The 13,093-nt window shown below is 41.1% G+C and overlaps 2 protein-coding genes across 2 annotated transcripts; both read left to right on the top strand.

The window, feature by feature from the left end:
- Positions 1 to 5,258: 5,258 nt before the first annotated feature.
- On the top strand, positions 5,259 to 7,678 carry ved (ventrally expressed dharma/bozozok antagonist; the record flags this gene model as incomplete). The annotated part of the gene is made up of 3 exons (XM_079235280.1): positions 5,259 to 5,310; positions 6,433 to 6,731; positions 7,370 to 7,678. The coding sequence occupies 3 exons, from the start codon at positions 5,259 to 5,261 to the stop codon at positions 7,676 to 7,678; spliced, it is 660 nt and encodes a 219-aa protein (XP_079091406.1).
- A 2,013-nt stretch (positions 7,679 to 9,691) lies between these two features.
- purbb (purine-rich element binding protein Bb) lies at positions 9,692 to 12,308 on the top strand (the record flags this gene model as incomplete). The annotated part of the gene is made up of 1 exon (XM_079235505.1): positions 9,692 to 12,308. The coding sequence occupies one exon, from the start codon at positions 9,692 to 9,694 to the stop codon at positions 10,631 to 10,633; it is 942 nt and encodes a 313-aa protein (XP_079091631.1). The 3' UTR covers positions 10,634 to 12,308.
- Positions 12,309 to 13,093: the final 785 nt, after the last annotated feature.

The following is a 13,093-nucleotide window of genomic DNA, read 5'->3' as shown; positions in this document are numbered from 1 at the left end:
GTGTGTGTGTGTGTGTGTGTGTGTGTGTGTGTGTGTGTGTGTGTGTGACTGTGTCACTGTGTATGAGTGAGTGTGTGTGTGTGTGTGTGTGTGTGTGTGTGTGTGTGACTGTGTCACTGTGTATGAGTGAGTGTGTGTGTGTGTGTGTGTGTGTGTGTGACTGTGTCACTGTGTGTGTGTGTGTGTGACTGTGTCACTGTGTATGAGTGTGTGTGTGTGTGTGTGTGTGTGTGTGTGTGTGTGTGTGTGTGTGTGTGTGTGTGTGTGTGTGTGAGGCGTTTCCTTCACCTCCTAACAGCCTCATTAACCTCTAAATACAGTTTAACATCAAAGACCGCGTCGGCGCTCACACTCCTCCTCTTTGACCTGAGACTCTTCTCTTCCTCTTCCTTCTCCTCTTCTTTCTTCTTTTTCTTCATCTTATTCCTCCTTCCTTCTTCTTCTCCTTCTTCGTTGTCCTCCTGCTTTTTCTTCTTTGTCTCCTCCTCCTTCTCTTCTCCTTCTATTCCTTCTCCTCCTTCTTCCTCTCATCCTCCTTTCATTTTGCTCTGCGGTGATCTGGGTGAGGTCTAAAGCCAGTGGTCTCAGTGGGTTCAGAGAAGCTTCACTCCTCCGTCTCCATCGACACGTCTGCGTTGTTGACGCCGTCCGTGTGAACCGAAAGGAGGAAGAGGACGAGGACGAGGACGAAGACGAGGACGAGGAGCCGCCCGGTCTGACCGGCGGCGGCAGACATCTTGGAGGAAATGTTAATGTTTCAGCTTCATGCTGCTCCTCAAAGCTGAAGAGGATTTAGTTCATCAGGAGGAATTATTAATGAAAACACTTTGAACAACGTTCTTATTTAACATGACAAGAGTCAAAGAGCAAGAACAAGTACCACAACAACTGTGTCAAAGTACTGTATTCAGACAAAGTTTTATCCAGTAAATGTTCTTCTTCCTCTTTGGAAAACATGTTTTTACTAAATAAACATTTACAAAACAACAGTACAGGAATATTATCAGCTAATGTACTTAAAGTATCAGCAGTACTGTGATTATATCTAATAAACATTCAGTATTTTGATTTAAGTATTTCAAGTTTAGTATCTCATCATTTTGATTTACCATCTAATATTTTTCGTTTGTTTTTAATTAATTCTTTAAAATGTATGATTTAGTATTTATCTCTAAATTATGACTCAATACCTCAGAATTATTCTGACTTATTATATCATTACTTTTTATTCATGTTTCTGATATAAATCTCCTTCATTGATTTACTACATTAATGAAGTAAATGACATGATTAGATATGTAAATGAATGGCAGCTCGTTATAGAAGCTTTAACTACAGTCAGATAGTTTAGGCCAGTGGTTCCCAACATAAGGGGCGAGGCCCTTTAAAGGGTCACCCGGTGAACATGAGGGGCCGGAAAACCATTTATGGGAAAGAAGAAGAAGTTCTGATAAATAAATGTTTTCATTTTTTAATTATTTTTGTGAAATATTTGATAATTTAATTTAAACAATGTGAGAAGTTTAGAGGTGAAACTGATTTACTGTCAGAAAGCAAAACATTTTATTTATGTTGTATTTTATGTGTATGTGGAGTAACAAATATTAAGATTCCAGATGTTTATTGTCTATTCTATTATTATTATTATTATTATTATTATTATTATTTGAGTGAGAACTGAACTTTAAAACCTTTTGTTTAATTGCAACTTTCAACTTTTACTCCGAGGAGTCTCTTCTCTGCATCATCCTTGTTTACATCTTTCACACACACACACACACACACACACACACACACACACACACACACACGCACACACACACACACGCGCACATACACACTGTGTGTGTGTGTGCGTGTGTGTGTGAGAGAGAGAGGGAGGGAGAGAGTGTGTGTGAGCATCCTTATCCGTGATGAAGGTCTCTCCTCCTCCTCCTCAGTGTCTGTGTCTGTGTGAGCGTCTCCTGCTGAGCTCGTCTCTGATTGGCTCCATTCATTCTCTTTCATCTCTAATGGGCCTGTTTGCTGCTCTGTTATGGACACAAACACACACACACACACACACCTCGAGGAGACACACACAAACACACACACACACACACACACCTCGAGGAGACACACACTCACACACACACACGTCCCAACCTGGGGCTCAGATCTCTGACGTCTCCGTCTCTATCAGGTTTTCGTAGATAAAATCCCAAATCAATCTCAATACAAATGCTTTGAAGGAGAATCGCCTTTAGCGGTTCTTCAGTCGTGAGTCGTGACTTCCTGTCTGCGTCTCTCGGCTCCAAACCCGTCAGTCCTCTTTTTAACAGACCCAACGGGTGGTTTCTTCTTTTCAAAAGAGGAGATGGTGCATTTATTGGGGGACTATTTTCAGCGGCGGATGAATCCACGTTCGGGGCTCTAGAGCCACAACTTTGAGCCAAATTTCTTCTTTTTTTCACAATTTATTCAACTGTTTTCAAATGTTCCTTCTTGATGTGAACAATTAAAAAAAAATATATACATATATATTTGGAATATATATTCCTGGTGCAGTTTTGCAAAAAGGAGCTTTAAAAAAATCCATTCAATGTAAATTATTAAAAGTAAAGGTAGAGCAACAAATACATTTAAATAATATATTTGTATTTTTAAAATAAATACAAAATATGTTAACACTTAAAGGTAAAAAACCTAAACACAATAAATATTTCCCCATTTTAATTTGAACTAAGGAAACGTTGACACAGTCTCCTTGACGATGTCAACAATTTCAACCAATAAATAAATAATAATTAACGACAGAATTGTTATTTTTGGTTTTCGACTCTTTTGTTAACAAAATAATAATATTAAATTCTTTACAGGAAAAGAAGAACTACAAATACATTACAATATTTTTCATTTTATTTTCACAATAAAAATACATATTTAAACACTTTAAATAACAACAAAATAAAAAATGTCCCTATTTTTAATTGAACTAAGGAAACGCCGCGTCATCTCCTCCTCGATGTTGTTAACAATTTTAACAAATAAAATGATTAAAAGAAAATACTTTTTCTGTGTTTCAATTCCTTAATCCACTGTATTACCAACAATACCAATATGTATCATATTGATCCTGCTGCAGTTGAGCACAAAGCCCTCCAGCATGTTAACCCTCAGAGGTGTGGAGGTGTGCGTTCCTCCTCTATGCAGATGATGACGCCCAATAATCATTGATCTGCTGCAGGGCTGCGGCGTCCCGCCCCGTCTGTAACGCTCCGTTAGGCCCATTGATCCCTATCAGCTTCAAAGGCGGCGGGGCTTTGATGGGACGTCCCGGCGGCCAGCGGGCGGCGACTCCTCCTCCTCCTCCCCCTCCTCCTCTTCCTCCTCCCCCTCCTCCTCTTCCTCCCCCTCCTCCTCCTCCCCATCCTTCTCCTTCTCCCCCTCATCCCCCTCCTCCTCCTCCCCCCCCCATTTATCTTTACTTAATATCGTATTTATGTATCAGAATACTCTCATAATATAATATAATATCTCTGTGGAAAGGTATTCACATGCATGAAAAGAAAGTATTACTAAAGTACTTTTAAGATGCGTGTACTTATGTCGGAGCACAATCTGGCTCCACAACGAGTACATTCATACTTTAAGTACATTAAAATACTTTTACTTCAGCTGATTGTGAATAAAACACAGAGATAAAATGAATGTAGTTTTGTTCCTTTACTGAAGAACAGGGTCTGATGCGTAAAGTACTTCAAGAGAGCGTTTACAGTATACTAGTACTTCAGGAGTGGAGTCAGAGGTTCTTGATGTTTTGGGCTCGTTGCCTTGAAGGCTGATCAATAGCAGAGAGACGGATCATCGTCAGCTGATCCCTGATCTGAGATCAGGGATCTTAACCACTCACAGTCTCTTTAAGTGACGGCTGCTGGTCAGCAGGAACGTGTTTGATTAAAGTCTGCAAGAGAAAATACAACTATGAGTATTTTATTATCAGTGAAGCTGCAGAAAATAAGGAGAGAAAAAATAAACTTTTAATATCTGCAGATGTTTTTTTTTAACTGTAGAACATCAACAAATTGTGAAGAATTCAGAATGTTTCTGTGTTGGAACTCCGGTTCAGAACATTTTCTCCTTAGAAGCTTTAACCCAAACATTTGGGTCCAATTTATGACAATTTATCTCATTTTAATGCATGTTTTTAAATGTTATTATGCAGCTCTTCACCTTTCACAAAACACATTAAATCACATTGAATATAAAACAAGAAGAGACTTAAACTGTATCTTCTGTGTATATAATATTGCTGTTGTGTTTATTTATATGACTTGTTATGTGTCTTTGTGCACTTTACCCGTCTGCTGCAAGTCCCCACAGCGGACTAATACATGAATATCTAATCTTATCTTATCTTAAATATTGATCCTAAACACAAGAATCACATGACACGGCGTCTCTAACAATGTTTATCTCTAAATAATATTAATGTCATTCACAATACTGTTGTCTATTCATACAGCAGAGTGTAAGAATTTAAACTAAAACTGATCAATATAACTATATCAATATGTATATCTATATTAGTATACACTTAATATAAATGTTACTTTCATCATGTCTAATAGTTCACAGTTATGTTAATATCCCAAAACTAACCCAATAATCACCTCTAACCTGTGATCAATATTCCTGTTGAACAAACTAAGTATTTATATATATATATATATATATATATATATATATGTATATATTTATATATTTATATATGTATATATATTTTATTTCTGTCGTTGCTACAAAGTTCATCATCGACTTTTAAGCTTTTCACTATTATCTTCAGATTAAATTATGAAACCTTAAAGGTGGAGACGATTCCTCCAGTGAGGACGTGATGTGGACATGTGGGGAGGAGAGGTGTGTTAGTATCTGTTCTGTTGGGCAGGAGGAGGAGGAGGAGGAGGAGGAGGAGGATGGGGGTCCGGCCCAGACTCACTGGAGCCTCCCTGTAACAGCCTCATTGAGACTGAATGAGACGTCTTAATTACTCCAGTTGTGAAAACTAAAGGCGGGGGATGTTTGCTTTGATCTTGTTGCTCAGGGAGTCTGATGCCGCCTATAAATACAGACCCGCTGTGAGGAGGGGGGCAGTCACAACTCCCCCAGGACAGACCAGGGCAGTCACAACTCCCCCAGGACAGACCAGGACCAGCACCTCTGCTGCTGCTGCTCTTAAACTCTTTAAGGATTTTACTCTTTTCTTCACCTTCTGCACCATGAAGGGACATTTTTCCATCGAGTGGATGTCACAGAGCAGCCAGCCCACAGGCTCAGGACCTGGACCTGGACCAGGACCAGGACCAGGACCAGGACCAGGACCAGGACCAGGACCAGGACCAGGACCAGGACCAGGACCAGGACCAGGACCAGGACCTGGACCCGCCGCCTGCGGGACTCACTCAGAGAGTCTGCCGGGTTTTTACTGCAGACCGAAGCCAGAGAGTTCTCCAAAGCAGCCAGCGGCCCGGAGCCTGCAGCTCCACGGTATTTATTCCTTTATTTATTCCTTGAGTTGTTCCTTTATTCCACTAGAACGTAAATACAGAGTTACTTTAAACCACCAGACTACAAAAGACTTCAAGCTGCTGTTCTTAGTCAACAAAGGGTTTAAAGGACTCTGTGCTGTAAAGACCATTCATGTGTTCATTAACGTGCAGACATGAAAACATTATTACACATTAAATGATTACATTTGTAATGCAGGGGTTTTTCTCTGAGGTACATTTACTGTGATTGAGTACACACATGTGGTACTTTTACATGAGTCCCTTCATGTACTTTTTACTCACTTTACCTACTTCAACATGTTTTGCATATAAAACATTCAAAGAACTAAAATGTGTTTTTGTTGTTGTTATAAATGAAACTACTCAACAGTTTTACAGTTGATTTATCAATAAATAAATAAATGTGTCAATAAATCAGAACATTTGTGGTAATTGTTTTTGACCGTTTCTTATCTTTTTAATCATTTAAATGTATTTTTAGTAAACATTGTGAAGATGTCGCTTTGGGACATTTCTCACTATTTGTTTTTTTAAACTATTTTTACAAACCAAACAATAAATCAATAGAATAAATAATCAGCAGATGAATCCTTAATGAAAATAATAATGATGTAATAGTTCAACCAACTTGATGCACGAGTCATATAATATATATATATATTATATATATATATATATATATATATATATATAATATATATATATATATATATATATTATATATATATATATATATATATTATATATATATATAATAATAATAATCATAATAATTATAGCAGAACAGTCACAAGGGGGCGTACTTGTACTCGTGGAGGAGTATTTCACAGTGTAGTTGAAGTACTTTTCTGAATACTTAATTAACGTGAGTTTCTCTCTGCAGTGACTGAAGCGGCGTTCAGCAGCGGGACGGAGGAAGAGGAGGAAGAGGAGGAGACCTCCGGCTACGAGAGTGAAGGGGGGCGCTCCCTCTCCCCGGCAGCCGCCGCCCCCTCTCCCTCCTCCTTCTCCTCTTCCTCCCCCTCTTCCTCCCCCTCCCCCCCCCCGCTGGGCAGGAGGCCTCGCACGGCCTTCACGGCGGAGCAGATCAGCAGCCTGGAGCGCTCCTTCAAGAGGAACGCCTACCTGGGGACGCAGGACAAGGCGGAGCTCTGCAGGAAGCTGCACCTGTCGGACAAACAGGTAGCGACACTGTGATCAATATCATCAATATGTGATCATCAATATGTGGTGATCAACGTGTAGTTATCAATATGTAGTCATCAATATGTGATCATCAATATGTATCAAATAAACTGAATAACTGGATACATAAATATGAAATATATTAATGTAATAAAACGTTTTAAATATTGTTTTTGTTGAGCTGTTTAGGGATCAATTATTTTTATTTATTTACATGTGTTTTTATTTTATTTATTTATTGTTTTTATTTATTTAGCAGATTTGTTCAATGTATATATTGTATATTTATTTTTTTATTGGCAGATTTGGACACATCACAATTTTTTTTTGCTGACTTATTTTATTTATACATTTCTTTTATTGTTTTATTTTATTCACTTTGTTGTTAATATATAGAATCATTTTCTAAATTATTATTTTTATTTTATTTATTTATGTTATTTTTAGGGGGGCATTTACTTAATATTTTTGTAGTTTTGTATATTTTAATATTTTTACTCTAAAGTTGTTTTTTCCCCAAATATTATTATTGATTTATTACTTAGAGTGGAGCATAATTCAGCTTCAGTATTTATAAGCGTTCCCTGAGAAATGTTAATATTCTGTATTAAAACATCAATCTTTCTTCTCCTCAGATCAGAAACTGGTTCCAGAACCGGCGCATGAAGCTGAAGCGGACGGTGCAGGACGCGCTGGCTCACGCCTGCCACGCCAACGCCGCCCAGTTCATGCACTGCCCCGAGCTGCAGAGCTACCGGCCCGGCCCGTTCCCCCGGTACCAGGACCAGGCCGCCGCCCCGTACGGGCCTCTTCACGGGCCTCTTCACGGGCTGCAGTACGGCGCCGCGCTGCCCGGAGGCCCGTCTCTGCCGCTGGACTCCTTCTTCCAGTACGGCAGCTTGCCCGGGGTCGTGCTGCCGCCTCAGTACCCGCAGTATTACTGATCCGGGACCGAGACCTGGACCTGGACCTGGACCTGGACCGGGACGTCCTGTCGGACACAGAGAGACTTATTGATGGCGTTCACCTCGTCCTCTCAGGATCAAGAGGAATATCAGCTGCTGTGAAGCCGGACTCATACAGAGTGTTGTGCAATAGTGGGATTCACGTGTGTGTGTGTGTGTGTGTGTGTGTGTGTGTGTGTGTGTGTGTGTGTGTGTGTGTGTGTGTGTGTCTGGGTCTGGTTGTATAGTTGGGATATATTTAAATTTGAATCTGTGTTTTATTTGATTATTTTTTGTTTGTTTATGTCTAAAATAAAATCACTATTCAAACTTCAGGTCATCTGAAGAGTTTTCCTCCTTTAAATATTTCTGGAACAAAACTGTACTTTTACTCCACTACATTGATGTATAATATACTGGGATGGTTCCTTCATGTGACACGTTAGGGAGGAGAACTGGAGGATTTTCATTGCAATGCATGTCAGTTGAGTCTCTTTCTATTCATTAAAATATTGCAATATTTTATATATTTGCAGTATTGTATCAACTGGGGGGAAAAACTAGGTATTTCTCCACGTTATACACACAAATGTACACATAAACACAAGTGTACACAACTGAGGAGCTGAAACTGTTTGACATTTTCTTCAAAAACAACCAATATTTATTTTCATTAGCCTAAAAAAATGAAGATGCAAGTATAAATTAAAGTATTCCGAAACCCCAAATAAACACAATGCCCAAAATATAAACAAGGTTACTGATAAGGAGCGTATGAAATTGCTCAAAATGAGAGAATTCATATTTATAGAAATGATGAATTCATAGTTAAATGAATAAAGATGAATGTTGTTGAAATCCTTCCCAAACACGTCATGAAGCCGGATGAGCAACGAGGTTTGTGGAGCATTAAATAAAACAAACGAAGAAGATTGTGTCTGTGGTTCCATCCGGTGCTGCTGCCCCGAGAGGCCAGTGGATCTCTGCCGCCACCTGTGGGCAGAGAGGGGTAGTGCAACAACAATGTAGTACTTATACACACAGTAGTGGTGCAAAGTAACTGCTCAGACCCTAAAGCACTGAACTGAAGTACATCTCTTGAGGTACTTGTACTTTACTTGAGTATTTCCATTTTCTGGTACTTTGTACTACTTGCTTACTCCACTACATCACAGAGGTATTGTACTTTTTACTGTACTACATCTCAGAGGTACTTATTGTACTTTTTACTGTACTACATTAATTTGAATAGTTTACTTTGCTTCAGCTGCAACATCATACACACGATCACATTAATGAATCAATAAACATGTAATATATTGTATGAAATAATACATTTACGTACGTACTTTCACTTGAGTATTATTTTCAATGTAATACTAGTATTTTTCTACAGCATGTCCTTTGTGATATTGCTTTTTATACTTTTTTTTATAAGATATATACTATAAAGCTGTATATTAATTAGTTCTAATTGGCTCCATCTCCACCAGTGAGACATATTTAACATTCATGTGTGGGTTAATGTTCAAATAAAATATCATAATACAACACGGTACTTTTACTTGTGATACTTATTTAGCTAATAACACTTTTATTTTTAAGTGACATTTTGAATGTATGACCTTTACTTGTAATGGAGTATTTTTCACTGTTTCACTGGCAAATGAGAGTTATTACCACGAGACAATTTTGAGGAAAAACAAACTATGTCGACACAGTTTACCAGCTGAATCCAGAAAAAAATACATAATTCCATCAGATTATGTCATAAAAACAAAGATTTCACAACCAGAGGGAGTAGTTTAAAAGAAAAACTGTAGGCAAACGGATCCTCGGTCTGACCAATGGCAAACGAGATCTGTTTACACGTGGGCTCAGCGGACAACCAATGGGAAAGCCGTAACCGTGTGAACTCGCGAAAGTGGCAGACTGTTGGGCCAATCACGACGCTCTCCTGGAGGGGCGTGAAGGGGGCAGAGACGCAGGGGCGAGAGGGAGAGCAGAAGCCGAATGGTGGAGCAGAAGATGGCGGATGGCGACAGCGGGAGTGAGCGCGGAGGCAGCAGCGGGGGAGGAGGCGGCGGCGGCGGCTTCCAGCACTTCCAGCGGGACCAGGAGACCCAGGAGCTGGCGTCCAAGCGCCTGGACATCCAGAACAAGCGCTTCTACCTGGACGTGAAGCAGAACAGCAAGGGCCGGTTCATCAAGATCGCCGAGGTCGGGGCCGGCGGCTCCAAAAGCCGCCTGACCCTCTCGCTCTCCGTAGCCGCGGAGTTCCGCGACTACCTCGGGGACTTCATCGAGCACTACGCCCAACTGGGGCCCAGCAGCCCGGAGCAGCTCGCCCAGGCGGCCGCGGGGGCGGAGGACGGCGGGCCGAGGCGGGCTCTCAAGAGCGAGTTCCTCGTCCGGGAGAACCGCAAGTACTACCTGGACTTGAAGGAGAACCAGCGGGGGAGGTTCCTCCGGATCCGGCAGACCGTGAACCGCGGGCCCGGCGGCGGCTTCGGCGGGCCCGGGGGCGGCGGAGGCGGCGGGGGGAACCCCGGCATGCTGTCCGGCCAGACCATCGCGCTGCCGGCCCAGGGGCTCATCGAGTTCCGGGACGCCCTGGCGAAGCTCATCGACGACTACGGAGGAGACGACGAAGAGCTGGCCGCCGGGGCCGCGGGCGCGGGCTCCGGGGAGCTGCCCGAGGGAACGTCCATCATGGTGGACTCCAAGCGGTTCTTCTTCGACGTGGGCTCCAACAAGTACGGCGTGTTCCTGCGGGTCAGCGAGGTGAAGCCCAGCTACCGGAACTCTATCACGGTGCCGCTCAAGGCCTGGGGCAAGTTCGGGGGAGCCTTCAGCCGCTACGCCGACGAGATGAAGGAGATCCAGGACCGGGTCCGGGAGAAGGGCTTCGAGAGGAGGGACGAGTCCGAGGGGGACGAGGGGGACGACGACTGATGGAGGAGGAAGAGAGGGGATGTTATAATGTTATAATACATGGAGTAATGTGTTCGTGCAGATGGAGCTGCATGGAAGCCCATTTCTCTCAAAATACAGATCATGCAAGTCATAAAAATGACTTCATATCGCATAATTATGACTTAATAGCTCAATAAGTATGACTTAATATCTCATAATGACTTAATATCTCATTATAACAACTTAATATCTCAATTATGACTTAATAGCTCATTATAACAACTTAATATCTCATTGTTATGACTTAATAGCTCATAATTATGACTTACGATCTCATTATAATGACTTGGCATCTTATAATTATTATTTTACATCTCTTAATCATGACTTTATATCTCATCAGTTTGACTTCATATCTCATTTTGAATTACTATCTCATAATTATGACTTAATATTTATGACTTCATCACAGTGGTGGAAATGGGCTTCCATAGATCTGCAATATTGGGGGTATTTTGCATAAAAACTGAAAAATGACAGATAAAAGTGCATGAGGAACCGTGCTGTAATAGCCTACTAAAGTACCGTGGCGTTAACAAAACAAAGTTCATGTGCAGGTTGTTGGTGTTATGATGGAGAGAGAGGGAGAGAGAGAGAGGGAGGGAGAGAGAGAGAGAGAGAGAGAGAGAGATGTGAATGAGAGGCGTCTCATTGGAGGAGGAGAAGAAAAAGAGTGCTTTATTGTAAAAGATAAATAATAAAAGAGAGAACCTACTAAAACCAGCAAATTTGGTTTTTATAACTAGAAATGAAGCCAACGAATGCTTTCTTTCCTATTGGCAGCATAGTTTATATTTAAAGAGCGGAGGCGTGTGTTAAGATGTTTAAGAGATAACTGAAGGCCTCATGGTGTCCTGGTCCAGGTTCTGGGCTCATGGTTCTGACCTGAGGGGAATGAACACAACACTGCTGTGGATGTGCAGCGGAGGAAAGATTACCCAAAATATTTAAGGGGGGAAATTACTGAAGGGATTACCTTTTCTTTTTTTAAAGCCCCGAACGACAAGAACGGGCCTTAAGAAAAGAAACGAAGGCTTTGCTCCGCGGGGTTTTATGTTATACATACGATCTTAGCGTGTTTTCTAAACATCGTTTTACCGGCGAGTCACCTCCCTGACGCCAGAGCATCCCTGGTGTCAGAGCGAGGGCCAACGCGTGGCTGGAGGGCCGCGTTCGGGCCCCCCGGCACCGCCAGGAGGTTCAGGCTGCAGAGTCCAGACGTCCGGCTCTGGAGCGCCGGGCGGCGGCGCTTCTCTGACCTCGCTCTTCCTTCCTGGTGTTTTTAGTTTTTCTCCCATGAGCCTCTCTGGCGCGGTCAGGGCTGGACAGACGTTTGTTGTCTTTCTGAAGACGGGACAGAAACACATGATGGATGTTGTCTTTTTGTTGTTGTTGTTTTCAAAAAGAGAACTATATTGAAAATGAGATTCTACTTATAGGAATAAAAATGTTACCGAGCGAACCAGCAAAAGATATTTTGAGATACTTATAAAGGAAAATGTATTGTGTAAAGGAATTACAAGTCTAAAAATAATAATATTAATAATAAAGGTTAATTTCTTAAAACAAGTTGTGACCAAACCTCCAGGTTCTTCTGTGTTGTTTCTCCTAGTGACCGTAGAACACTTCCTTCATTAAAACCACTTTAAATGCAGTGTGACGTCGTGTGTTTTTACACCCTGAGCTCGGTCTTGAAGGAGACGACTGCATCCTGATGGTTTCCTCCACTGATCGGTTTGGGTGGTTCAAACCGTGGCCGGCGTTCCCCCAGAAGGCCGAGACGACGTCCTGCAGGTCCAGAACTCGTCACCTGGCTTCTGTCGCAGGAAGAAACCAGAAAACAAAACGACCAGGAAGCTGCAGACGGAGAAGTCCTCAAACGATGAATTGATTCATAAATAGTTGCATATTAATTTTTAAGTGAATTAAGCTCAACTGTTCCTTCTGCAGCCGCTCGCTTTCCTTATCGATGCATTTCTGGATAATAAAAAAAGAAAAGATATTTAAGTTGTCAAAGATATTCAGTTTATAATGATTTAAAAACAGGAGGAAAATCCTCATGTTGAGACGATGAAAACTGATCTTTAGTTTCTGGTTCATGGTCAACCATTCAAAAACCTCTCTCTCTCTCTATATATATAGATATAGATATAGATATAGATCTATATCTATATATAGATATATATCTCAGATTAAATGTGTTTTTTCTTTCCGCTTCATTAAAACCACAAACTGATGAAAGTAAAACTCTTGAGTTTAAACTCATACACAAGTGAAAGTACACAAGTAAAGTAGGCATTATGTCAAATGGCTCATTAGTATTGAAACAATTTAAGCCCCGTATGGACCTATATAGGTCCTTTTTTAGAAATTTATTTCAACTGTGTAAAACATTACAATAATCATGAACAAATATATTGATGCTCCACATCAAATTAA

This window comes from Taurulus bubalis, assembly GCF_910589615.1.
Source record: "Taurulus bubalis genome assembly, chromosome: 19".
NCBI classification, from domain to species: Eukaryota; Metazoa; Chordata; class Actinopteri; order Perciformes; family Cottidae; genus Taurulus; species Taurulus bubalis.
The sequence above is the reverse complement of the archived record's forward strand: the minus strand, read 5'-3'. Positions and strand labels throughout refer to the sequence as shown.